The sequence below is a fragment of the Rhopilema esculentum genome, unplaced genomic scaffold (genome assembly GCF_057945365.1).
Source record: "Rhopilema esculentum isolate cy_ngs unplaced genomic scaffold, ASM5794536v1 HiC_scaffold_37, whole genome shotgun sequence".
In the NCBI taxonomy this organism is placed as follows: Eukaryota; Metazoa; Cnidaria; class Scyphozoa; order Rhizostomeae; family Rhizostomatidae; genus Rhopilema; species Rhopilema esculentum.
Window position 1 is genome coordinate 1,948,911 of NW_028300848.1, and position 27,605 is coordinate 1,976,515.

General features: G+C 36.8%; 1 protein-coding gene across 2 annotated transcripts in view; it reads right to left on the bottom strand.

The window, feature by feature from the left end:
* Positions 1-239: 239 nt before the first annotated feature.
* Positions 240-27,605, bottom strand: part of LOC135684703 (stAR-related lipid transfer protein 9) — a 45,917-nt gene continuing 18,551 nt past the window's right edge. The window contains exons 14-20 of one of the 2 annotated variants that reach the window (XM_065200337.2): positions 26,405-26,514; positions 25,438-25,560; positions 23,432-24,002; positions 21,004-21,979; positions 19,175-19,414; positions 5,188-5,496; positions 240-4,475 (exon numbers count right to left, since the gene is read on the bottom strand). In XM_065200337.2, coding sequence (XP_065056409.1) covers positions 4,035-4,475; positions 5,188-5,496; positions 19,175-19,414; positions 21,004-21,979; positions 23,432-24,002; positions 25,438-25,560; positions 26,405-26,514 — 2,770 coding nt within the window. In that variant the 3' untranslated portion in view covers positions 240-4,034. The other variant, XM_065200339.2, reaches the window with a different exon arrangement.

A 27,605-nucleotide genomic window follows, 5' to 3' on the forward strand; every position in this document is an offset into this window, starting at 1 on the left:
AATTGTTATTGGGCTTGCACCTCCATTTCTTAAAGTCTCCAATGGAAGGGTTCGACCTCGAAGGCAAATTTTAATAAAACAAAATGCGAAAGTTCTTATTGAAAGCAAAGGAGAAAGCTGAAATTCGTTACTTCTAAAATAAAGGAATAAATGAACATTTTAAGACTTTGTATTTCTGAGAAAGTTTTCACTATCTCACTCATTCAGGGGAGAAATAAATGACAAAAGTCGCATTCACTGGCTATGTATATTTAATTTAAATACGCTCATTTATAAAATCTCAACGCTAAATTACCACATGCTACCATATACTATAATATTTTCGCATAATGTCAAAATTAATTAATATAGGTACGTGACTGGCGCTTTACGTAACTGAATTTCCTATTGAACGTTCAAAAACCTAACTTTTTCATTTAAAACTGAGAAAGACCTTGCACTGGAAGAAGGACATAAAAAAGAAAGAGGATAACGGTAATAAAAATTTAAGGTATTTCTATTTTCAAACAGAAGACATGTTAGTGACATACATATACGCTAGTTTAAATTATATAAAAATAGTTTAAACGCTAATAATGTTAGGTAAATGTTTTAAATCTCTTTTTTCTGGGCAAATTCCCTTTGTGAATTTTTAACGCAATGCCTGAAATAGTTTTTATCGGTCGTTTTCTTTGTTCTCTGCTCACAGGTTGAAGAAAAATCGTAGAGGGTCGTGCCGCAATGAACCGCGCCGAACAACGACGACATGAACCGCGCCGAACAACGACGACATGAACCGCGCCGAACAACGACGACATGAACCGACTGAATTTTGGTTGGTACGACTCTTATAAAATCGATTTTACTGGTTTTCTACTTGCGCAAAGAATCCAGCGCGGGCTGACTAACGTTCTCAACAAATATTAATACCTCAATTTCTTTCAACCGATACCAGACAAAATACAATACAAATACTATGTAAAATTGCAAAGTTGCAAATTTATGCGAAGCTGTGGCTATACGCTATACATTGTAACATTTATTCTTTGCTAATATATATGTATCGGCCTTGTGCATCGAATTTCAAGGATTCTAAACGAATGCTGCCGTATTCACAGACGACAGCCTTGTAAATGGCAGCAGCCTAAAGGTGCCATCGACGGGATCAGTCCGCAAAAAAGAGGTGTGTATAAGATTGATACTAACAACATACGTGTGCACTCGGCGATATCATATCATTGAAACTTTAAATTGCAAAACCAAAACGCAATGAGATGTCGTAAAAGGGTAAGTCAGGCATGGAAAATTTGAGAAATGGAGCAATAGCTTGATGAAAAAAATTTGCCACTGCGCCAAACTTAGGAGCTCTAATAGGTAATGGCCAAAGTTTTTTTCCAGAAAGAAGCTTGTTTATTTTGTGGCTTCTTTGATTGTATTTTTTACCAAAAGGTTCCTTTCAGCGAGTTGATCAACGTTCTCAAACGGGTGGAAAAGGTGTTAAGATGACTCAATCTACCCTAAACAAACCATAAATACCTTTAAATCAGCTCTTGATCCTATTCAAAGTGTTTTTCTGCTCTAAAATGCAGTTTCTTGATATAAGGATTTTCATGAAAAAGGCAAGCCTTACCAAAATGTCCGATTTTCGACCAAGAAATTTTTCATCTAAAACATGACTCAATCTACCCTAAACAAACCATAAATACCTTTAAATCAGCTCTAGATCCTATTCAAAGTGTTTTTCTGCTCTAAAAATGCAGTTTCTTGGTATAAGGATTTTCATGAAAAAGGCAAGACTAGAGCCTTACCAAAATATCAGATTTTCGACCAAGAAATTTTTCATCTAAAACATGCCTCAATCTTCTCTGAACAAACCATAAATACTATTAAATCGGCTTTTGATCCTATTTGAAGTGCGTTTCTGCTCTAAAAATGCAGTTTCTTGGTAAAAGGATTTTGACGAAAAAGGTATTAAAGTCTTCAATGGAAGGGTTCCACCTCAAAGGCAAATTTTACTAAAACAAAATGCGAAAGTTCTTATTGAAAGCAAAGGAGAAAGCTGAAATTCGTTACTTTTAAAATAAAGGAATAAATGAACATTTTAAGACTTCGTATTTCTGAGAATGTTTTTACTATCTAACTCATTCAGGGGAGAAATAAGTGACAAAAGTCGCATTCACTGGCTATGTATATTTAATTTAAATACGCTCATTTATAAAATCTCAACGCTAAATTACCACATGCTACCATACACTATAATATTTTCGCATAATGTCAAAATTAATTAATATAGGTACGTGACTGGCGCTTTACGTAACTGAATTTCCTATTGAACGTTCAAAAACCTAACTTTTTCATTTAAAACTGAGAAAGACCTTGCACTGGAAGAAAGACATAAAAAAGAAAGAGGATAACGGTAATAAAAATTTAAGGTATTTCTATTTTCAAACAGAAGACATGCTAGTGACATACATATACGCCAGTTTAAATTATATAAAAATAGTTTAAACGCTAATAATGTTAGGTAAATGTTTTAAATCTCTTTTTTCTGGGCAAATTCCCCTTGTGAATTTTTAACACATGCCTGAAATAGTTATAATCTATCGTTTTCTTTGTCATCTGCTCACAGGTTGAAGAAAAATCGTAGAGGGTCGTGCCGCAATGAGCCGCGCCGAACAACGACGACATGAACCGCGCCAAACAACGACGACATGAACCGCGCCGAACAACGACGACATGAACCGCGCCGAACAACGACGACATGAACCGCGCCGAACAACGACGACATGAACCGCGCCGAACAACGACGACATGAACCGACTGAATTTTGGTTGGTAAGACTCTTATAAAATCAATTTTACTGGTTTTCTACTTGCGCAAAGAATCCAGCGCGGGCTGACTAACCTTCTCAAGAAATATTAATACCTCAATTTCTCTCAACCGATGCCAGACAAAATACAATACAAATACTATGTAAAATTGCAAAGTTGCAAATTTATGCGAAGCTGTGGCTATACGCTATACATTGTAACATTTATTCTTTGCTAATATATATGTATCGGCCTTGTGCATCGAATTTCAAGGATTCTAAACGAATGCTGCCGTATTCACAGACGACAGCCTTGTAAATGACAGCAGCTTAAAGGTGCCATCGACGGGGTCAGTCCGCAAAAAAGAGGTATTTATAAGATTGATACTAACAACATACGTGTACACTCGGCGATATCATATCATTGAAACTTTAAATTGCAAAACCAAAACGCAATGAGATGTCGTAAAAGGGTAAGTCAGGCATGGAAAATTTGAGAAATGGAGCAATAGCTTGATGAAAAAAATTTGCCACTGCGCCAAACTTAGGAGCTCTAATAGGTAATGGCCAAAGTTTTTTTCCAGAAAGAAGCTTGTTTATTTTGTGGCTTCTTTGATTGTATTTTTTACCAAAAGGTTCCTTTCAGCGAGTTGATCAACGTTCTCAAACGGGTGGAAAAGGTGTTAAGTCTGTGTAATTGCATTGTCTTCAATCATACACAAAGGCTGATGATCTGTACTTACTGATTAGCTAGGACCAAGTCAGCATTTCAAATCGTTGACAATAAGCAGCGCTATGTAAGTTTGCATCTTCAGATTACGGATAACTTGCATATATCACTGACATCAGATTTTGCGATCATACTTGAAAACAACTGATTCGTACAACCAAAGCAACTCGCAATGGGCCATAAACAAGCTCACGCTCAGGGCTCAAACCTTATTCATTTCCTTTTCAAAAACTCTGAAGAAGAACTACTGAGAAGAACTTCACAGGCACGTGATAGAAGATCGACTTCACAACTGTCCTTAAGCATTGTTCTGCAATCTTCAAGCACTGCAATAACTTGGCTTTCGTAACCTGGACCACTTTCTTTTTTCGGGAATAATCTTGAAAATGCATAGGCAATTCGTGATGTGGAAGGAGCGAAGTAGCACAGCAGACATGGTGTCCGTTATATGCGACGTGATGCTTCACTAACATTCTTACCTTGAATTCGTATATGGTGAGCTCCAGATAAAACACTCTAGCACAAAGCCCCCTCCTTCCCAGTACATATGACGTCAATCCATATACTCATTGCAATTGGGCTCGAGGCGGATAACAAGAAGTTCCTTTGTGGGGTTTTCACGCAGAACGTTGTTTTCGGATTCGGACTTTTCTTTGCGCTATTGTCAACATATACTTCCTGAATCGCCTGGAAGTATATGACACCTTTTGGTTTAGTTTTTCTTTCATCCTGGTAATAGCACAGAGCTCGTAGTTTTCGATCAAATACGAACCACCGTTTAGTCCAAGAAGAGTGAAAACGAGACCGCCCCATTTTTGAGAGATATCCTCTACAAGAGTACTTGTTGATTTTGACGGACGGGCAGTTCTCTAGTATGTGTCCTGATGCAACTATGTGATGCAGAAGATTGATATCATCGGATAACATTGATCCAGGAAACGATCGAATTGACGGAGTCTGCAAGATAAAACAAGGTCATCAAATGCCTTAAAACCTAAGTAAAATGTCCTTATTTCTCAGCTTATTTGAGTAACACATTTGCATGAAAGCTTATGTGAGGTCCTAACTCAGCCTCCTGTATTTCATAACGTTTTATGGGCAAACGGCCTTGAGCAAAAGGCGACTATTGCGCGAGCCGGTATGAATAGCACGTCCGAAAAATGCAAGAGAAACGCTGGTCACTTGGAGCTGGTAATGGTAAAACATGTCAAAAAAGATTTTCAATTGAAGACTCAAAAAAATTCTAGAGTTTTTGTCATCTATTATCGAAAAATCCAAAAAAAAGTCATATTTAATTTCGTGAATTTAATGAAAACTACTATTTACCGATCTTTCATTAAATGCTCGATGCCGTAGAGGCAGAATTGTACAGGCTATTTGGTGTATAGAACAGGACGGTTCTAAGTTGCTACTCTGAGTCTTACGCTTAAATCACATCATCTGTTGCTTTAATTTTGAATTTATGACGACTTTTAGAAACAAATTTTTAGGATACCATCACATGACCGCGCAGAAAACAAACTAATATCAACACTCCTAGGGAATGACAAGTTAAGGGTCGGGGCATATTGAAAAGGCAGCAACGCCAAACTCTTCAAGAGGCTAAAACAAAGCAGGTGTATATCATGACATCAATAATCGAAAATACAAAATCGATAGGAATACTTACGTAGGAGGGTATACGATGTTTGATATTGGATGAAGAGACTGATGTGCGAGCTTCCAAAGTCTGTTTTCGATCCTCAATTTTACTCCTGACTTCGTCATTTTTCTCCTTCTGTTCTAATCGTTTTTCAATTTCCTGCCTTCTATTTCTTTCTTCGCTTAGTGTCTTTTCCAAGGTTTCTAGCTTTCTCTTTTCCTCTTCTAACGACTGCTCTAGTTTGTTTTCGTTGACCCTCTCATTTTCTAATTCTAGTTCAAGCTCAAGGCGTCTGTCCCTTTCCCGTTTGAGATCCTCCAGCTCTTTTTCTTTTTGCTACAAAGAGAAAATAGAAGATGTTGATGATGTTGTTGCAGGGAAGGACAGAGCCACTAAAGTAGATTTTTGTTCCCAACCAATAAATCGCTAACTTGAAAGCCAATGGGCTTAGTTTTCGTACCGATCTGATGACGTAAACGATTTTATCCATTAGGGTATCTTGCAACATCGTTTCCGTCAGTGAGAAGCATTCACAAGGTTGACAGACAATTAATAAAGCTTAATTAATGTTTAAGATGACTCTCGTAAAATCGGACCCTTTGCGGGGGAGGGGGGGTTGGGGGGTGGGGGTTGGAGTGTAGCAAAATGGTCCGAAATTCCGAGTGATCAGGGGTACGACTTAGCAAGATTAAACTAAATTTGCTTCATAAATGAGTTAGATAAAATAACATGAAGCCAGCAATGAAAGCTGATCTACGGTAGATCATTAGAATTCACAATAACTTATATCGCAGGCAAATCCTACAATCATGTAAACAAGAAACTTGTGACATTAAAACCTGTTTTGTTGCAAATAACTATCAAGCCTTGTCACGAATATGAAAAGTAATATTGAAACTTCAGTATGCGATATTTAGCAGTTCGCCTTATAAAAAGCACGTTGATTATTTACGTACTGCCAGAGAACAAAATTTCAATTCTCTTGAAATCTGAGACATCAGATATAAGCTCTATTGACTTTCATTACAAGTTCTTACTGTACAGGCTAATGCTGCGTTGGCGTATAACTAAAGAAAATGCTTACAAACACTTGTAAATATAATCATAGGACTCTTCTTTTTCATAGGACGAGCTCAGCAAATTTATTGTGAACTCTTACTCAACAGGGTAGCATTGTTTCTTGAATCAACAGAATTAGACGGTATAATCAGAGGCAGGAAGGTTTTCTGCAAGCGCTCGTTATTTACAATTGTCAAAATCTGCAAAAATCTGGTATTTTGACCATATCGGCGCGATCATTAGGGCATATACTTTGTACATGCAAAAAAGTTACGTCACTCTTGCAAAAGTCCATTCATACGAGCAGCTATGTACAACAATACATTATTAAATCGCACTGTTCTCTAAAGCCCCTAAAAATAACTTCTCTGAAAATAAAAAGCATTTTCTACTTAAGTATGAGTTTCTGTATGACTTCTATTTCGTTTCTATAAGAAAGCATATAACGATGTTGTTTCTGTATTGCCTCTTAAGAAAGCATGGAAAAGGGACTCTTTGAAGAATTCCTTTGAAGAAACCTAAGAGCAACAGAAATATCAGCTGCCTTTCAAGTGAAAAGTTCTCAAGTACATAAAGAAATTCCCAGCAAAAGCCACAATCCGCATCAACCCTTAGCTTATATCAATGAGAACTAGAAGAGAAAGAAAGCTTGAATTGCACAATCCGGACATGAAACAACTTGATACACAAAAGCAGAACAATTTTTAGTGCGCATACTTTAAGCACGCTTCCCTAAGCGCTTGTTTTGAGCATTAAAAATTACACTGATTCAACTACAACCAGTAAAAACATGGAATTAACTGGAAAAGTAAACATTATCAAAGATATTAAAGTGGTTTTATGCCTAGATACCCTAGCTTTGCTTGCCAAAATCTGGATACTCGTTTTGATAGCCCCCTCAACACAGATTTAGAGAAGACAAATGGAGTACCATCTACACAGAGCAAATTATAACACGAAAAACACAACTATAGTTCTTGAACATTAGAAAAACACGGCTTTATGCACTGGAGTGTACAAAAGGGAAAACATAGCATACTAAAGTGCTTCTCCTTTGACAATCAGCAGATATACAACATCGGACATTGACTTTGATCACACTACAAATGTCGCGCTACCATTGAAAGTCGTGAAGTTGGGTCTTTGATAATGATGGTCAAGGCAATCAACTCCTAAACGAGCTTAAAGCTATCTTTGCAGATGTTGCTTGTGTACAGAGCAGATGGCTTTCAATGTAAATGTTTTCAGTCGCTGTTTGAAATGCAAGCGAAAAAAATCAAAACTTTCAAACACAAAGAAAGAGCTGCTCTTTACTCACATGCAGAGGCAGACATTTATTTATCAAACAATAGATTAATGAAGGGATCGCTCCAGTCATATTAATCATTGGGGAGACTGTTCTTATTGTAATCATCACATGTATAATAGATCATCTGAGTAACCGTTAAGAAATCGTCAACATAAAATCCGCAATTTCCATTCCTTAGGAAACATTTTGGAGCGTAAGTCTAACAAACTCAGGTGCGCACAGAAAACGTTCTAATGAGATATGCATAAAGACATTGGTAGATTATGTGCTTCATATATATATATGGGTGGACAAGAACTGTCTTATCTTGTTAGGTATTTCAAGGAACAGAAATTATATCCTATTATGGCATCTGAACGCTCTTCTGATCTATAAAACCAACAAGTAAGTTAGATTCAGTGGATTAACCGTTCAATAACGTTCATGGCGACGTTCAGGCTGTTGATACATACGCCCTTTTTCTCGCATCTTTTCGTAAGCATGTAGACTCTGCACTACTCAAATGCAACATTTCCGTGATAATAAAGATATGAACACACTAATAAATTTAAACAATTGTTTTATAAGGTATAAATAAATGCAAGCAACTGCGAGGATGGTGACCAGCAACAGCTAATGTCGATGAAAGCCATAACGGGAACTCGCGTGCTCAACTCAAAGGGTGACGCGTTTTAAAACTGCTCGTATCGATCTTTATAAAACATATCAAATGGTAAGCCTGGTTGGAAAAGGTTTTAGAAATAAGATAGGCCATCCCATAAAAAGGGGATTTCTATTCTATATCCGAAAAGCAAGAGTCTCTAGCACATGTTTATTCTAAATACAACTGTAGCTTAAAAACATTTACATAAAAATCAACTAAATTAAATTGTGCAAAAATATCACAAAGTTAATAGAAAGCAGCTGGAGCAAAAATTCAGAATATGCGCAAGAAAAAGATGCGAAAGAGTCTCATCCTAAACTAGAAAGATGATCTACAAAGGGAGAACCTTAAGAAAAAACCATAGAAAGAGAAGCAAATGTCACAGATGGAAAAAGGGAAAAAGGTTTCTCCTGTACCAACTAAAGAAATATTGAAAGAAGAGTTAAGAGAATTCTTGTAAGAGGAACGAGAAATATTTAGAGCTGACAGTTGCCTTCTTCCTTTTAAACAGTTGCTTTCGTAAAAACATGTAAATGAACTTCCTTCGTATTATCAGCCAGAGATTAAATCGGGAGTAATCCATGCATATTCAACTGCTGTGGAAATATAGAAATGGATTAACGAAACGCAGCACCATTGAAAGATTTAACGATGGCTCTTCATCGGATAAGCACGGAGAAAAACCACCTGAGCAATATTTAAGAGCGAAGGAGGTCACGAGAGGAAATACTTTGTCCATGACAGTCATCTTTTTGCGAAAATTAGCTGTTAATTCTGCTACTTCAGATGAAAGGCATATGGAAATATTTGACAGTCTAGCCCATCAACATTAAGTAGGTTTGATTCAAAACTCGTTAGAGTAGAAAATACAAGATGGTAAAGGCAAGGAGCAAACAACCAAGTGGCACACTTTCTCAGAGATCTGATTACCAGAAGACTAGCACAGAAGACAATCCATATAAAATTTGAGCGAGTTTCTACCAGTAAATACCCCAATAAGCGGTTGCTATCCTTCACACGTAAGCCCGGCTAACTCTCTTGCAAAGCTCTGTCGAAGTGCTCCTCTTGAAAAGTGAACTTGAATTTTTTTGCAGAAAAATGAGGAAGGTTTAACGGGGAAAGTTTAGAAAAAGTCCTGAAGAGTTGCTTTGTTGTGTTTTATGAAACTCGGTAGATCATCGGGGACCTTATTCTGAAATGTTTTGAACAAAAGCAGATGAGGTATCTACGAAGGATAAAAGAACAATGAACGTAGGCGGTCGTTATATTGTAGCGGAAAACGTTTAAAAATCATTTCAATAGAAACGAAGCTACATACATTGAAAAATACGATGAAATTCGTTGCGATAACGGTAGCTCACCAATTCGAAGTGCAGTTTTATACAATTGAAATTTTACTTAAATCAAGATGCCGCAGATAAAAAAGATGATGTTGTGATTCACAATCACAGGAAAAAGCTAAAGTCGATATAAAACTGGATTTTTATAGAAAAAAGTTGTAAAAGGGATGCTCTAAGGATTTGCAGAAATGTGGTTTTCTGATAGAAAAACCATAGTTCTAAAAATAGTCAACTGATAAAACGGAACTAAGTCGAAAAGGATCAACTCTATAAGGAACCTAAATGTAGAAGGCAGATAAAAAGAACCTTTGGTACTAAAGACAGAATACCTATGGAATCTTTCAATTTTGAATATTTCTATCATTGCAAACAATCAAAAATTTCATAGCTAAAAATCAAATAAATTGTGTGTTTCGAAGGTAGCTACCGAGTGGATCATCGTGTAATTTCAAGTGTTTCATTTTCCTTCTTGACTGAACTTCCACTTTTTCATACATCAAACGTATTTCTAGTCTTCTTTCTGTTTTTTCACCTTGTTTTCTGACTACAGCTAAGAATATAGCAACACTAATACAGAATTTCAATGTATTATGTGCAATTTTCATGTCACAAAATGTGCAGTTGAAGAAAAGGAACAATTAAGGAAATTTTAGTACTAAAATCCGATCAAAAGAGTTCAAAAATAAGGAACTTCAAGAACTAGACCTCGAGCTAGATTCCTTTATAAAAAAAGTGTATTTTACGAGACCGTCTACCGGGATAGAAAATCCCGTTTTCTAATTTGTAAGCCTTCGGAAGTTTTTCAGCTTCAGCCAAAATATACAGGGAATGCCAAATTTCTTGATTTTTTGGGCTGACCATTTTAACTTTGGGGTAAATCATTATATGGGGGTAAATGAAGACCCATCTTGACAACGATTACAAAGAGGAGAGATGACATGAAGCAAACTTATGAGGTCTATGACATCGAATATAACAAAGTTAAACACAAGGATAATACTTTGTGATCCCTTAACACACTGTAGTCTGTAAAACGTTAATCTAGATTCAGGACATCGCAAACCCGAATGTACAGTTGGAGAGGGAATGAAATAAAGACAAAATTATAAAGTTGAAAAGCAGTGTTATAAAAAACCACTGGAAGCACAAAAGTAACCGTTACAACAGCCTCTTCCTTACTTTATAAACATCTTCTAAATGCTTAGAATCTCTATTCATCAACCGCACCCTGCGAACCCTGAACATGCTACAATACAAAGAGCCTGAAGCCTTTGATCTACAATCGTCCACAAAAATTGTGAGACTGCTTTTCCTTCCCATCTCGCAATAATGCCAGTCTGTTTGGCGTATTTACCCAAAAGAAAACCGATCGAAATTATTTTGTAAACCATTCGTAATTTCGACTTAGGCTCCAGATAGACGTATTCGTTGCTAAACCCTTCCTTCGTCTCCTTTCCTCCCCCGCCCCCTCCAAGCAATGTTGTTTGCTGAGATTTGGTGAAATAGTTGCAAATCTTGTGTGCAAAGACCGTATACAACAACAAGATCTCAACAACATTGCTTGAAGGGGGAGGGGGTCAAATACAATTCTAGTAGATGACTGTCAATAAATTCGTCCTGATCTCATCACTGGTCTCAGTATATTTTGTGAAGGATTGTAGGTCATTTGAGTACAGAAGCTTATTCGCGTCTGCATCTTGTTGGCGATGTTGACTAAAGTTAATGAGGTCAACGGTTTCAATCGGGGATCGAATAAGATAGAGACAATTTCTATAGTGAATATATATCAACAACATTCAGCAACGCGGTAAAACAATCTTTATTAAAAGCTTGTAATCCCCTGCGATTAATCAACACGACCAGCATTAATCTCTCGCTCTTATGAAAAAATAATCGTAATTAAACTGAGATTGTTGAATTCTTCAAACAGGATCATCTTTACAACTACTTAAAATTTAAATATTAAAGTTTTTAGGACCGTCACACGAAACTACGCAAAAGAGCACGAAAACATCTTGGTCACTCGTGGCATCCTGGAGGCGGCATCACGGTTTCCTGCAACATTCTCACGGAGAACAACTGGGCGAACGCCAAATAAGATTTACTGGAATGGACAATGTCGGGGGGGGGGGGGGTTCATAATATATCATTTCAGCCGAAATCTTGTAAATATCGACAAAGAAGGAGAAGGCATACTGAGTACATTTTGACAGGTTTCTACATTGATAAAGCTCTGGGGCAAGTTTTCTAGCAAAAAAAGGCTCGAATTGAAAAATGGATTTGGAAAAAGGCTCTTCGTTGGGTTGAACAAGGGGAATTTAGCTGTAAGTTTCAGCAAAAAAGCAACAAGAAGATAATTTTAGTATAATTAAAAATATTACTTGTTGTGAGTGATAAAGTATGAATTTCAAGAAGTAATTGATATGCTTAAGTTGGGCCTGAGTCCAGATTTCGAAATCAAAGCAGAGTAATCACTCAAATAAAAAAATAGGATTCCTGTGCGCAGTCATATGCTTTTCGACTAATGCCGCTCCTTCTTATGTTACACGACTGGCTGGTTAAGAAAGTGAATGAATGGAATTAAGGAACGCCAACTTCATCTGGTACACAGTTGTGTTCCGTTTTGCAGAGATTCTGTTTGTTATTAAGCTTTAGCTGACACTTATTCTAAATTGGGTGTGTCCCTTAATAAGCAATTTTTAAGCTGAAAAAGAAGTTGTCTTTTCTAAATCCTAGCTGGAACCAAAAAATTAAAAAAGACAGCGCGTTGCCACAAAAATGAGAGAAAATAAAGAAGCAAGTGATAAGGAAATTGATAATGATTTTGGCACAAAGGAAACGTTGAAGTCCAGAAATGAATTTAAAGAAGTTTAATAAAACAGATAAAAATAGAATAAAGAGCCGTTTGATATTGCAATTTGATAACTTATGAAGTCTTCTAGGCTCCCTTTTCTCACTCTAATTTTGCTGGTAAGGCTGATCCTGTCTTCTGTAAGACAAGTTTTGAAACTTCTGCCAACGAAGAAGGCTTAATTCAATCCATACTTTACTCAAGTATAATTTAGTTCGCGAAGAAGTAAATCTGAAAATCTCTCACAAAAAATGCATTCACTGTCGCTGAGAAACCTAACCTTTCAAAATATTTTATAAAATCAGCGGTGTCTCAGAGGCAAGGATATTAATTCAGTTTAATTGTAAAGTCATTGGAGAGCCGGCTTACACTGTACGCTAGATCATACGCCAAACATGCAGACTGTGACAATGAAAGGGCTCTTTTGAACCGTACAGAGCATTGGGGACTTATTTCCAACCTCATCCGCAGCTACCGTAAGAGCAGAAGTGTGACGTCAATGGCTAGTTTATCAAAGTCCACCAAATATATAAATCGCAGGCATCAACTGTTACTGTGACGCAGATTTTCTATTCTGACCTAACGGAGATCAGCAACAGATTTGTACCATTAGCTGACCAGTGCCAACGATAATCACGTATTACTAAATCCTTTCCTGAGAAATACTTAGAAGTGAAATTTGATTTTCCCAAACTGACAATCCTCCAGACTCGACAAAGGGAAAATTTGTCACATATAATCATTCGGCCTCACTATCTAACTTTGAAATATTGTTTGTAAATTTTTGCATAACTTAAAATGAATTCGCGGACAACGGTTTAAAGTTTTACTGATTGGAATCATGATCGGAATCAACAGAAGTACGAAGGTGAAACTATGTTTTACTGCATTACGTATGTATAATTTGTAGGCATTGTTTTTAATGACATTAGCAAAAAATACCCTGTCATGAAACAAGCTATCCTTATTAAAAGATGTTCGTACAATATTCGTACAATGGTCTTGCATTTTACATTTTCCAGTGCTCCAGCTAGTTCTGGCCAGCTTTGAGGCTCAGCTGTTCATATAAAACTGTTCTAATTAAAGAAAAAGCGTTAATTAAATAACGACCAAACTTGCAGCTGCATTCTTCCCCACATTTGCAACATTCTTTCCTCACACTTTACACATTTCTCGTTAATTAAAAACTTTCTATTTTAATTTATACCAATTCTGCATTGCATCTTGCGTTGCGTTGCAGAAATCAAATATTGATTGCAAAAAGCTAATAACAGCAGCGAAATAGTGTAATTGTCGAGTAAATACTGCACGGGCTATCAAGAAAATCGGCTAATGGCATGGACACGTTTGCAACTTCTATTCAAATTAATAGTAACAAACAGCCCTTCTTACCAATATGACGTAAATGTGATAAATTTTGTGCAATCCATCAGTTGATAGGCTTCGATTCAACGGCATTTGGAGCACGGAGCGTCGTTTCAGATTAACCATTTGCAGAGCAGAGAGGGTTGTGACGTTCTTAGCAGGTCGCATCCTTGCCAAATCTCCGTATCATGAAGGCATCTACCGTTTTCAAAAACATACGGAATAGACTAGCACTTCTTAGCGAAACAGTATTATAACAAAGCACCGACAAAAGAACTCCTATCGAAATCAAATCCAGGGTGTTGATCCCTTTTTAGATACACTACACAGAACAATCCAGCGAAACAAATCAGTTAAATAGTATTAGTGGATGTAAGACCAGGGGGTTGCTTTCCAACAAATATAGCCATTTATAATGCAATCACATTTCGACTGCTCCAAGGTTACGCTTTGTACAGTTATCATATAACAAACAAAAACTTACAAAAGCCATTTATAGAGCTGATAGGGAGCAGCACAAGTATGGCAAGAGCGTTGAAAATTATGTACCCAGAGGGAAGGCGGGGGGCAAAAAGTCAGATCTTCGTGGTCGATGAATTGGCATTGGAATATTTTCTACGGTTGCGTTAGTTTAAGTTCACGAGGTTCACGTCACGTACGCACGTACGGTATTTTTGGGGCACAAAATTCTTTCCAGCGAAGGTTTTTTTCACCAATTATCAACTACCTTCAAGGTTTCGACGTATCTTAACTTGAACTTAAAGAATTATCAGCCCTGAGAGTTTCTTTTTTTCTTAAGAATTGAATACTTAAGAATAATTGAATTCTTAAGTTTTGAGAAAAGATAATTGATTTTTGGAGGCAGAAAATCGCTATGATCCTGCAAATTCATTCAATCTTTTGCAGCCTTGTCACATCCATTATGTGCTTATGTTTACAGACATACAATTCATAGTTCGCAGATGTAGAAAATCAATGTTGAAAAAAGTACAATACAACATGAATATCCGCGACTCGAATGATAAAAAAATATCAGAACATCGGGCCTTGGCAAAAATTCTATGGGTTCTTAAGAAAGAGAGTGTACCCTGGAAGATAAAGCCTCGTATCATATAGGAAGTATATTGGTGAAAAACTAGCAAGATATATAGACCCTAAATGCCAGTTGTTTTCAAAAATCTTTATGACATTGCAGCTGCATTTGTGGAGGAAAAGAAAAACAATAAATAGCAGATCAGTTGAAAACCAAGCTAGCGGTTTATTTTACCGAAAGCTTTCGGGAAATGTCTGTAATACTTAATCCTAAAGTCGTTACGATGTCGGGGCAGTTTCATTGCATGTTCACCTGGCCGTTTGCACAAGATTACTACATATTCAATAAAAAGTATTTTCCTTTTCTGAACAAGGATCAACGCATCGCCCTCAATTGTTGGATTGCAAAGCCAACCTAGGACAACTCCTACTTTGGTATGCTCTTGCTAGGGCAGTTCTCAATAGGAAATTGCGTGCCATACCTATCTTAGTAAGATGTGTGGATTTGCGTAATTTAAAGATCCTTGCCTCTAAACTCCTTTGTATGATTTTGCTTGTTTTTTGCAAAGCGCATTACGATGTTGTCTTCAAATACTCGATTAGTAAACAACTAGGCAGTGGAAAGAGGAATTCTGGATAAGACCTAAAACTTATCACTGCAAACTGGTGGTGTATTGCTATAAAAATAACAAGTTGGGCTCTTGCACAAAATATTGCGAAAAACAATAGCAAAAGTAGAAATTTGCAAATTTTCGGCATTAACAAGGGGACTCAGCCCCTCTGAGCCCCCTAGCACTACACCCCTGCTGCAGAATTCTATGCATGTTATAACTCGTGAGACCTTAATTCAATCCTCACCAGTTTGCAAACTGCAGGAGACTTAGAAGATCACCGATAAATGGGGATGGAAAGACACTTCTGCGTAGGCGTGGGATAAAAGGGGGTTTGGAGGTTTGCAGCCCCCTAGTAAGGCAAAATTTATCCCATTTCGAGCCCCATTCGGGCAGTTCTTTCGCAATGAAGCAATAATATTCGGGCAAGATCAAAACTAAAGCTCCCTTCAACGTTTGGCATCCGCTACCAATCTAGACAGTTACACAGGAAAACGTATCTCAGATGATGGCAAAACATGGTAATAGCAGCTATTTTTCTAAATACTTTAAAATTATCAGGGCTATTGTACGCATCGCAGTCACACAGGCTGAATTTTTCCTACCTCTTTGTGCTGATGGACTGCTTGAAAATTGTCCATTAGCTTGGAACTTTATTGGATTCTCTTTTTTCATAGACCATCATATTGCAAGTTGAATCCAAGGTTCCAAGATTAACAAAATCTCATTACAGTGCTAGAGAATTTTAGATTCTGCATTAAAAAACTAAAATAAACTGACAGTTTTGCGATACGGTAAGTCGCCAGCTCATGGCATTTATTGATTGCATCGCAATGCAATTGGATAAAAGTGGTGCCCAACGAGGGTTGAACGCCTATTTTGTATATGATATCTATAAACGATATTGTTTATATCTTCAATAACAAATGCCCTGGTAAAGCCTGAACATGTTGAGTAAAGATGAGCATGTTCTACAACTAGTTGTTATTATCGATTCGTTGCATAATTTATCAATGCATAATCAATATATGCAAAATTAATGGAATCTGGCGAAGCGGGTGATCAATTGTCCGCACATAAGCCATGAGATTTTCAAACTACGGCTATTGGTAACGAACAAATGAATCGTTTAGGTTTACACAAGAAGAGTAACATGAATACTGGTACCAAATCTCAAATAAATGCCAATAATATGAATATACAGTGCCGAAAGAAAACGGAACTGATTTCGATTTCCATTCATCAAAATCTATCTTCACAAAATACGACCATAACGAAACATTGTTAGGGTCGACCACTTTATGATACCTTCCATGAGGTTCTTAGTTTTAAACCAGTTGATTTAGACAAGTGCACGCGTTACAATTTAGTGATTGACAACAATAAATTTTGAAAAACCTACGGAAAGACAAGTCCCCTATAAGTTGGTCTATTGCTTCACAATCATCAACAAGATTAACAGCATAATCAAGTCAGTTATACCAATTGATACTAATAGTATTTGCATCTCTAGCAAAAGCCATTTAAATGCAAATTAATGCGAATGCACAATTATACAGTCTTTAAAAAAGCTAGCTTACTTTTATTTCTTCAGTGAATCTCTGAATAACTATATCAACTGGCGACTTCATAATGCTTATAAGGTCACACTGCATCACACAGCAACAACGTATGTGAAAACAGAGTTCATTAACGATATGACTTGATATTTCTTAAAAAAATTACCCGCATTGACAGAATGAAGCAATGAAGAGGGTTGCAGCCTTATTTCCAGAAGACCTTCGCCCTTTGACCATGGTTTTGAACTGACCACAACAAAAGAACTGTGAAAACTTCAAGGAGGAATGGCCAAAGGTCGGTAGTACAGAGAAAGAACATATATCCGTTTGGAGACATTTTCTGGGGACATAGGACCTCTGCTGAGGCACACGCAAGGTCTGCAGTTGTTTTGAAACACAGAGCTGAAACTTCTTGCAGACAAAATTTCATAGATTCGATATTTCACATGAAAAATTTTACGGAGCTGAAGCATTTGCTAAAATATGATCTTCTACGCGAGGATCGAAGATAGAACTACCTTACAATCAAAGTTGCAAGGGTTCCAAACGCAGTCCAACAAGGTCATGAACTCATGGTTTGGTTAATAAGCCAACAGCCGTAAGAGCACCGGCCTAATTAGGAAAGACTGTGAGCCGATACGTCTGAGGTCATGCAAATAATCAATCAAGAATCGGAAATCTAGAAATTTTATTTGAAATACTGAATGGCCAATTAAAATTTAATAATCTTCGCAATACATAGGCTGTCAGAGTGATTTAACCATACCCGGAATATGAATGAAGGACTGACACCGTGGTTTAAATACCCACATACCAAAACCGAAAACGCAAAACTCAGATTGCAAATTCCCGCAGTCAAAGACAAAGAACAAAACCAGAGGGTTCCTCTCGCTAAAAATTTTCACGTTCCTGTAAGGAAGGATGTTCAGTTAACGTCCAGAACAGTCCTTTACTCTTCTTCCGGTAATAAGGCTAAGAGTCAGGATTCTCTCAAGTCCCATCTTTAAGGCTGCCCCGTAATGCACAGCATTTAGTTTTTGGCAAGGTAGAAAAAGGTTGTTTATTGGTCAGAATGTAAAGATTGATATTTTGTCTATGAGGAATAAGATTCGGTTGATACGACAAGAAAAAAGCTTGTCTCTCGGAGTAGCGATATAAATGGCAGACGAAAGCGGTAGGAAAGTATCTACTTTGACAAGTTTAAAGACACTGGAAATCGTCCAAGACTATCATCATTGAAATATTCAACGTTGATCATAGAAGGCTGCAATATACGTTGAGCAATTTTCAGGCGCAAGGAATGCTGGACCTAAGCTGCCGTAGTTTTCCGAATACTTCAGATATGTTGGTGATTGCTTTGCTAAAACGCGAAGCCACAAAAATCACCTTGTGAAGCGAATACATGTGTAGTCTGCTTTTCCTTGACGACCAGCCCTAAGGTGTTTTATCGCCAAATATGTCAGCTAGGAAAGATTATTTCAAAGAAATTTTGCAAAAAACTTTTACCTTGTGCGACGGCAGATGATTCTTGTTTCGGCATTAGATATTGATAGAAAAGAAGCTGCTACTTTATAGAATAGAAGACGTTAACCAATCAACTTGTACTGCTGAGTCATATGACGTAGTTCTCACCGAAAATTGCATTTCCAGAGTTGCACCATATCGGCAAAAACAAACCAGTTAATTCAAAGATAGAAATATAACTCATGATAAATGGTGCATGAAATGCTTAATGTGGGTGATAGATCTTTTAGTAAAAACTCATAAAGGATCTAGAGGAATACAGACACCTCTTTTTGCCTTCACATTCGTATTAAGTGAACTTTCTCAAGCACCCAAATCTTGCATGCAAAAATACAACACAAACTAGAAGACCAAATCTTTCGCTTCTGAAACAAGTAGGTCATCAAAAAGTTTAAATATTTGTTACAACTTCTAGCATTTAACTCTTAGAGTGTTTATAAACATTTGAAATAAATTTAGTTTGTTTCACACTGACCGTAATCATGATCTCGCAATGACCCCAGCAGATGTTGATCAGCGATACAATCACTACAGCATACATTATCATAAATCATTTTTTGTCAACACATTGTAATATTTGCCCTCTCGTGCTCCATAAAGACATCATCTCGCAATTTTCTATCAAATCGAGGTTGTTCCCTGGCAATATATCTTGCCATATTGAAAATGAAGAACACGCCTTTCTCTACAACAACTGACGATAACAATAAACAGGACTCACCAGTAGGGCTTCTTCATGCTTTCGAATCTTATCTGCTTCTTCCTGCATAAGCGACCGATCATGTTCAGCTTGCCGCTCTTGTTCTTTGCGCATTTCTTCCAGACGTATTCGTTTTTCTTCCAAGTCCCGCTCTTCTTTCTGTTGCCTTTCAATGCGTTCTTTCTTCTCTTTCCACTCTAGTTCAGCCTTCTCTGCAACCTGTTTCCTCAGATCATCCAAACGCTGTTTGTTTTCTTCGATCTGTGGCAAAGAAACAATATAAGAACGCATGTGTTTAACAGTTGAGCAGATTGGCTGAGCGTTGTGTGAAAAGTAACTCGCAATAAAATCTGAAGGTGACAATCTCAGCAAGTTGCTATAGTTATTTTTGATTACATGTGTGAGCCTTACTGAAAACAAAATCAGTTGTCAAAAGGACAATTAAAATATCTTATAGCTCTCTACTGAAATCAAAAACTTTCATTCCTATATCATGAAGAGATGTACGCCAGCAGTTTGCACTGAAAGCAAACAAAAAGCTTATCTAAAAAACCATCATATTGATATACATCACAAAATTGTAGAGTCAAATTTTCACGTAAATATCAGCAGGAGTTTCTAAATGACGCAAAATTCTTCACTTTTTCAACTTTGCATCCGCTGAAAATTTATCAAGCAAAGATCAGAAGCTTTAGGCAAACTGCAACCGTAGCACAATTAAAGCCAATCCGTACTCTTAACAGAACTTCAAATGCTTGTGTTTTTGAGAAAAAAGATAATTAGTTTATGTTGCTTACCATTTGTTGCTGATCGTTAAAAATCATAACACAATTACAATCTTATGTATAAAAAACAAACACTGCTCGAAAATGCTGCTAAGGCAACAAGCATCAAACAAAGACGCATATGCAAAAATGTCTGCAATATTCTTCGCAGCAGTTTATAAGAACTTATGACGACTGTGAAAGACCTCAACATGGAATACCTTTGGAAACAGTCGCTTTCACACAATACCAACAAAACCTATCACGAAATTTCAATTACATATTCAAATGGAATAAGAAGAATACTGACAGAGAGACTTTTCAAGTGATTATGAACAGAAGGTCACCAGCCTAATCACCGAAAGCAGAATCAATTTACGTTTTTTGCGTGTCCGACATGTTCTCTTATTACCCATAATGTGTTATGATTTACTGAGTTAACAAGCAGTTTGCAATAAAAAGCTAAGTGGGAATGCCAACGAGCAATCAAAAAATAAATACTGTATTATGTAGGCATAAATGATGCGGCATTTAAGACTTTTTATGTATTGTTTTTGAGACAATAAACTAGGAGCAGAAAAGGCCACGATAATTAATAAAATGGGATTAAACGTAATACCTAGTTGTTGACAAAAACATAAAGATAGAGAAAAATAATTCACATAAAACCATTTCAGATCAAAATAGGTATAAAGTTTGATATATGGCTTTAAGTAAGAATCAGCTGCAAGCGCAAAAAGAGAAAGCTTGAGATTCAGCTAAAGGAATGTTTGCCTTGACTCGACACTGAACAAGTGGTCACTAGGGTTGACGACAAGAAGTAAGATGACCTTAATGTTAACACTCATATGCAAGTTGAAAGATCAGCGCATGATCTAACATGTGTGGAAATAAGAAACAGTTGCCTACATTTCATCAGGCTGTGAGAAGCTTGTAGAACGAATCATATATTGTAGAGAAGTAAAAAATAGCATAAATGTTCTAAATTATCTGTTGCGAAAAGGGAAAAGAACTGGTCCCAAATCGCACACGAGACATTAACGAACACTGTCAATGAAAAACGAAAAATCAAATCTTGAAACATACCTCTTTCATCTTATCCTCGGGAGTTTTGCATCTTCGAAGCATAGCAGGATCAACTTCTTGAAAGGACTTAAATGACATTGGAAGTGATGACGATCGTTTAAAATCTTCCTTATCGACCTCAGCTTTCCTTTGTTTTTCCAGTTCTTCTTTCAAGACTTTTTTCTCATCTTCTAATGTTTGTATATAATCCTTGTACTCTGATTCCTTTTTATTTAGCCTTTCCCGTTCAGTTCTTAACAGGTCCTGTTCCTTTTCTCTCATTTCTTGCAGCATTTTTCGTTCCTGTTCAGCCTCTTTCAGGGCATCTTCGTGTCTCTTTGAAACCAGATCAACAAGCTTTCTGTTCTCCTCTAGCCTTCTCCTTTCCTCGTTACTCTCTTTCTGCAACTGCTCTCTAAGAAGTTGTGCGCCATATTCCATCTGCCTCGCAGATTCGAACTGTTTCTGTTCCAGTTCTTCCAGCATCAGCTGTTCTGTCTCAATATACTCAAGTTCGAGCTGTCTCTCCCGTTCAAGCTTCTCTTGTTGTGACAACTTATTGAGCTGCAATTCTTGCAGAGCCTGAATATGTTCCTGCTCCAACTGCAATAACCGCTCTTTCTCGGCATTTATCAACTCCCTTTCTTTTTGCTGTTCCTCAGCAGCTCTTTTCAAGACATTCACTCTTTCCTCTTCAACCTTCAATTCATTGATCACCTTCTCCTGCATTTTTTGTGTCTCGGCCAGCCTCTCAACCTCTATACGGTTTTTCTCGTTCTCAATCTGCCTCAGCATGCTTTCTTGCTTCTCCTCGATCTTTTTAAGCCGTGTCTTCTCCTTGTTAATTTTCTCCAATTCACTCTCCCTTTCACCTTGAAGCTTTTCAATCTGACCAGCAAGCTGTGATTCTAATTTCTTGTGAAGCTTCTCCATTTCTTCTAGTTGTCGCTTCTCTCGATCAATTTCTACCCTCTGTTGTCGATACATTTCCTGCAACCTGCCGAGAGAAGAATAGGCATTGCAAAACACATTTTAATAACATGCAGATCCGGTGGAAAAATATTTTCATAAGATGGAATGCAACAATAACAATGAATTCCTCTAAATCTTGCTGAAATGCTTGATGACATCAAGCTAGTTCGGGATAACATCAAGGTCCAAAAATCTAAAGTTTGCTTTGCTGCTGAACGCTGTAACAATCCGATGCCACGAATAAATTTTGAGGTGATTTAGTTTTCAGACAAAAACTCGCCGCCCTAAGGAATACAAACACGCGTGATTTCACCAGCTAAAGGCTTTGAAGAGCAAGAAGAAGAAGAGAAAGACAACTTGATGAAACAGATCTTTGTCGGCAAAAAGAAAATAGTCAAAACAAGAACTGAATAGCAAGTGAAAAGATTTAAAAGACTTCATTTACTAAGTGCAATAATATTTCCAAAAAAATTCTAAGGGTTTTGAGGGCTATTGAAGGCTTAAAGATGATTTTTGAGGCTGGAATACAAACTAAGAAGTAGATATAATTTACGTTTAATGTAAGCGTGTATTACTTTATTGTGTACAAATAACATTCTATTCATAGGCGTAAGTGTAAAAGAACATTTTTGCCAAGTCTGTCTCAATTAAAGAATATTCATTATATACATGGCTCTCCTCTTAAGAGGTATAAAACCCAGTACATCAACATCTCCTGAAGAGTGATCAACTCAAGAAACATGCTTGCAAAACAAAGTGGGTTCTGCTTTCAACTTATATCGCGCTCAAAATGTAAACGCATCAAGGTCTGTACCATGGACAAATCAATACACAGACCTCTGGTTTTCTTCTTACATACGCCCAAAAAATTCATCAAATTTTAAACAACTTATTAGATTTTTAAAAAATTTATGCGATGTATTGTATATTGGCGAGAGAGAGGTATTAAGAAATATAGAAGCTGCACTAAGAGTTGGTCGGAGAAAATACAGGAAATTTTGATAAAATAATACCTTCGCCAATCAAACCCCGTTCAAATTCGAAATTTCGCTCGTGAACTCTAACTACCCATCCAGGGGTTACTTATGGACCTGACTCGCACGGAGAAACAATTGAAAGCTTAATACCCTCTCTGATATTGGAAAGCCATGATAAAGCAAAAAAGGCTCACCGTGAATGCTTTAGCTTGACAGTTCAACGAAGAACATATATGGAAAATGATGAAAATATACTTGTATCTTTCTTTTCGACATCAGCAAGCAGTGCTGCTCTTGAATTCCAATTTTACCAGATCATAAACGCGATATTTCAAGATTTTCTTTAACAAAACTTAGGCCTAATTTTCAAAAGAAGGTGTGCATAACTGAACATTGAAACAAAGAAACAAAATACACACAAGACATCTATAAGTCATAAGAAGGCTCTGTGATAAATGAAGATTTGTATCTAGAATATAAATGACCTATTTTTTCCTCACCTTAAATCTTCCTCAATGCTATCAAGGTCTCCAACAGCATTTTCCTTGACGTTACGCTCTGCAGTGCTATTCGCATCATCCTCGTCGTGCATACCATTTACTGATTCCTTATCTTCCTTTGCCACACTTTTCATCAAAGCTTCCTCTAGCTTCTCGAATTCATCCAACTCTATTTTTTCTTGCTTGCATTCCAAAGAATCAAACTCAGCCTTGATTTTTTCTTGCTTTGTTCGATTCTCTACAAGTCTTTGCCCCGCCAGTTCAATCTCCTTCTCTTTCTTCAGCAGTTTTTCCTTTTCATGCTCATACTTTCGCAACTCTCTGCGCTTGAGCTCCAGTTCTTCAATCTGGATTGAGATTTCTCGGTCAAACTGGTTAGCATAGCTCTGCTGTTGTTGCTGTAATGCCTGAAGTTTCCGCCTTTCTTGCTCAACGTGTTCCTTCTCAAAACTCAACCTTTCCAGCGACTGGACATATTGCTGTTCCAGAGCTAGCAGCCGCTTGTTCTCTGCTTTCAATTTTTCCTTCTCTTGCATCTCCTTTCGACGTTGCTCTATTGCTAGCTGTACATCTTTACGAGAAAGAAGAAGAAATGGCTTGTAAATTATCCAATCAATAAATTATGCTATTTGGTGTATAGAACAGAATGGTCCTGAACTGTTGTCTGATGATCGCACTAAGCGTGAAACTAGGAGTAGCAACTAAGAACCGTCCTGTTTTATACACCAAATAGCGTGTACAGTTCTGCCTATACACGTCGAGCAATTTATGACCGACCTGCAAACAGTTACCACAAATTTCTGACTAAAATTTCTAAGTTTCATAATTCACGATTACAAAAAGGCAATCCATTCCATTCTAGCAACTTAGGGATCGTTTCAACATAACTGAACGTGCCGTGACATATACTTCTCTTCGTAAAAATTTAATAATCGCCTTTGTGTGTAAATGAAAGATTTTTTGGCCTTGAACTACATGTTGGATAACGACAGGCATCTTGATAAAGTTTACGTTCAAAAAGTTTCGCAAATCGTTTAATCAAAGATAAATGAGGGGAAGCAAACAGCTCGATGAAACAAACGTACAGTAACCTAATTCCTTTAACAAACAAGACAATCAAGATTATTATGAAAGGCAGAGTTCGTTGAAATTGGTAATGGTTTGGTAACTTATCTTATACACGAAGCAAATACAGCCGTTTGGATAACAAGGAAATTGATGATAGAGAACATGGGTTTTTAGATCAACCATGAGACAGTTCATTTTTTTACGTAAAACAGTCTGGTTTTGAAGTAATCTAAGCGATAAGTTGCTGCAAAATTGTAACAGATAAAAACACTAAATCAAGAAACTAGAGACTAATAGATTTAAAGCTTTCGCAATCTGGGATTGAAAAAGATTTATCGTTGTCATAGGAAGTACATAGTAACAGGACAGGTCGTTGAAACTACATCAAATGAAGCATGAATTATCCACTTAGAATTCAGCTAGAATATGCTAACAGAAAGAAGAATCGCAGAAAAAAGAATGAGCCAAACAAAGGAAGACTGACTATTATTTCATAGACTTCTATAATAAACTACAACTGTCAATATCACATTTCATATGCACCATTTGATGTTGGTGGTTGAAGGGAAATAAAAGCATGGATGCTACAAATGCATTTCCTCTTAGTGCAATTAGTTGTTTGGTGCTCAGTGCAACAGAACCCAGCACATGGGTAGAATGCGAACGGCTTTGACTGCTAGTTGAAGGCACATAATTTAAAGTTGAAGTGTTCTGAAGGTAGATTTCTGCATATAATTCGGGTTGTTTCGAGAATGTTTGAAATGAATATATGTAAAAAATGCAAGGTCAGGTGAAAGTGACAAATTTAAAGTGACAAAACCTTATGAATTACTACACAAAGTTAGTAAGCAGACAGAAAGAAAGTCTGTGGAAAAAACTAGAAATACCCTTACCCTTACCAAAGCACACGATAAGTTAAATACTTTTAAAGCACATACCTGGATAAATGTTATCAGGTACAATGGAAAATCGAATATTTGGGTTCTCTTGCTTAATTCTTGCTGCTTCCTTGGGGTGATTGAAGCGAAAATAGTTGTTCTTGCCAAGACAAATCATTGAACCTAAAATTTAAACGGTAATAAAACTGGCATCAAAATACTATTAAAACTTCTAACAGGGGCTACTAAGGGCGATAAACATTACTTTCAAGAATAGGAAAATTAGGTTTTCTTATTCTCTATTCATAGTTTCAAAAGAATTCAGCATTTAAAGATTTTTTAAAAAAATCAAGCGTAGTTCAAGACATCCATGATGATTCTACGACCGCCGAAAAATAAACCCACATCAAATTTCAAAATCAAGCTAAATTTCCCTAAATTACTGTTTGGAAAACATCCAACCTTGAAGGTGAGTCACAATATACTCACCTGATTTTCGAAACGCCTTTTGAGATATAACTTATATCATTTAATTACTTATATTTATATTTAATAACTTATATTATATCATTATAACTTATAAGCACAAGTCATTGCTTACTGACTTGGAACCTCAATGCTCTACATGCAAATTTTAGTTGCGAGTTGAGAAACGGGCGAGAGTATAAAGGTGCCTGTCTTTCAGGAGTTGTTTAAAGAGCTAAGTGTTGGAGACCTTTCAGTACAAAAGGTAATCCTGGCAACCTTATGAATATAATAGCAGTGATATTGGCTGGTTTGTTGATAATGGAACTTATAATGCTAGAACTTATAAAACAATTACTAAGGTGCATTTTATTCGAATTTTTCAAAATTGCATTTTGAAAGCTCATATTACATTGGAAAATCAAAGAGTGATATAAAGAATGGGCACTACAGGTGATGGGGTGTCAGATTTCTATCGCAGGTATTCTATGATGTTATACAGTGGGCATTTAGCGCTATGTCTGGCAATATGATGCTAGGCACAAAAGGTATTAGCAGTTACCTTGTGGCAGTCTTGTTGCTTCTGTAATTGGTATTCCATCCACTGAAACATGACCATTGCCGGGGTGCAATACAACGACATCTCCATCATACTCGACCATACAATGATTGCTGTGGATGGGTCAATATTATCATTAAAATGTACAAACTCTATTGAAATAGCGTTTGCTAAAGGCGCCTGGCTTCCATAACGCAGAAAAATGGTTAAGGTAAAGGAACATATCGAATTTCTGATTTCAAATCTATAGTCTTCTATAGGCATAAGATATAGTCTTCTGTATTATTTCTTTAACATTTACTCAATATGGATGAATGCAAATCTGGATAACATAAGGCAAGGTTGGTGTTAAGTAAAAATCCTCGGTCAAGTGTGGAAGAATCCACCATCGAATGAATAGTGTGGCTTTACTAATTTTTCCTTAGGTTCTATGGGAATAAACGAAAGTTAGCGCGCATTCTGTTGACTCCGCGCGTGCGTTGACAAGTAAATAATCTGGGATTGCCCAAGACCAAAATCGAATCCACTTTCAGTACTGGAGGGGGATTCCATCTTGTACTGAAATGTACTGAAGTAACCCATGACGAGCCCGGGTTGGTTATTACCATTTCCATTGGCTAATCCTGATAGTGATTATTACGAAGTGTAGAAATTAGTCCGTGTCACATGTAGAGGGTTTAGATTTCAAGGAAAAAAGTAGATTGAACCATACTCATATTAAAACCGACTCTAAGAAAAGTCTGCTAATTCGAAAAAGACATCGCTGGAAATTCAGAAATGGTAGCTTCATAGAAAATTGAATATGGATTCTTAAGACATATACCTTTCTGTGGTGTATCAACAGATTCGAAAAAGTTGGGCCCCAACAAAAAGGCTGTAATGACGATTATACTTTGGTGTTCTGCTTTCAGTAAAAAACGTTTAAAAATATCATTTTTCTTTAAAAATTTTGTCTTTCAAACAGATAATGATTTAGTGAAATTTGAGTGTGGTCAACGAGACAATTCCTACTACCCACAGTTCTAGCAACAGATTGATAATCAAATCAGTACCTCCTGACGTTATCATAACATTTTGTATGGCAACAGACACATAGGATTCAGCATTCTTATAATGAAACTAATCAGATGAATAAATCAACCACTGGACGACAAAACAGCCCATAGAGGTTGGTTTATCTATACGGAGTATTCAGGTATTTGAA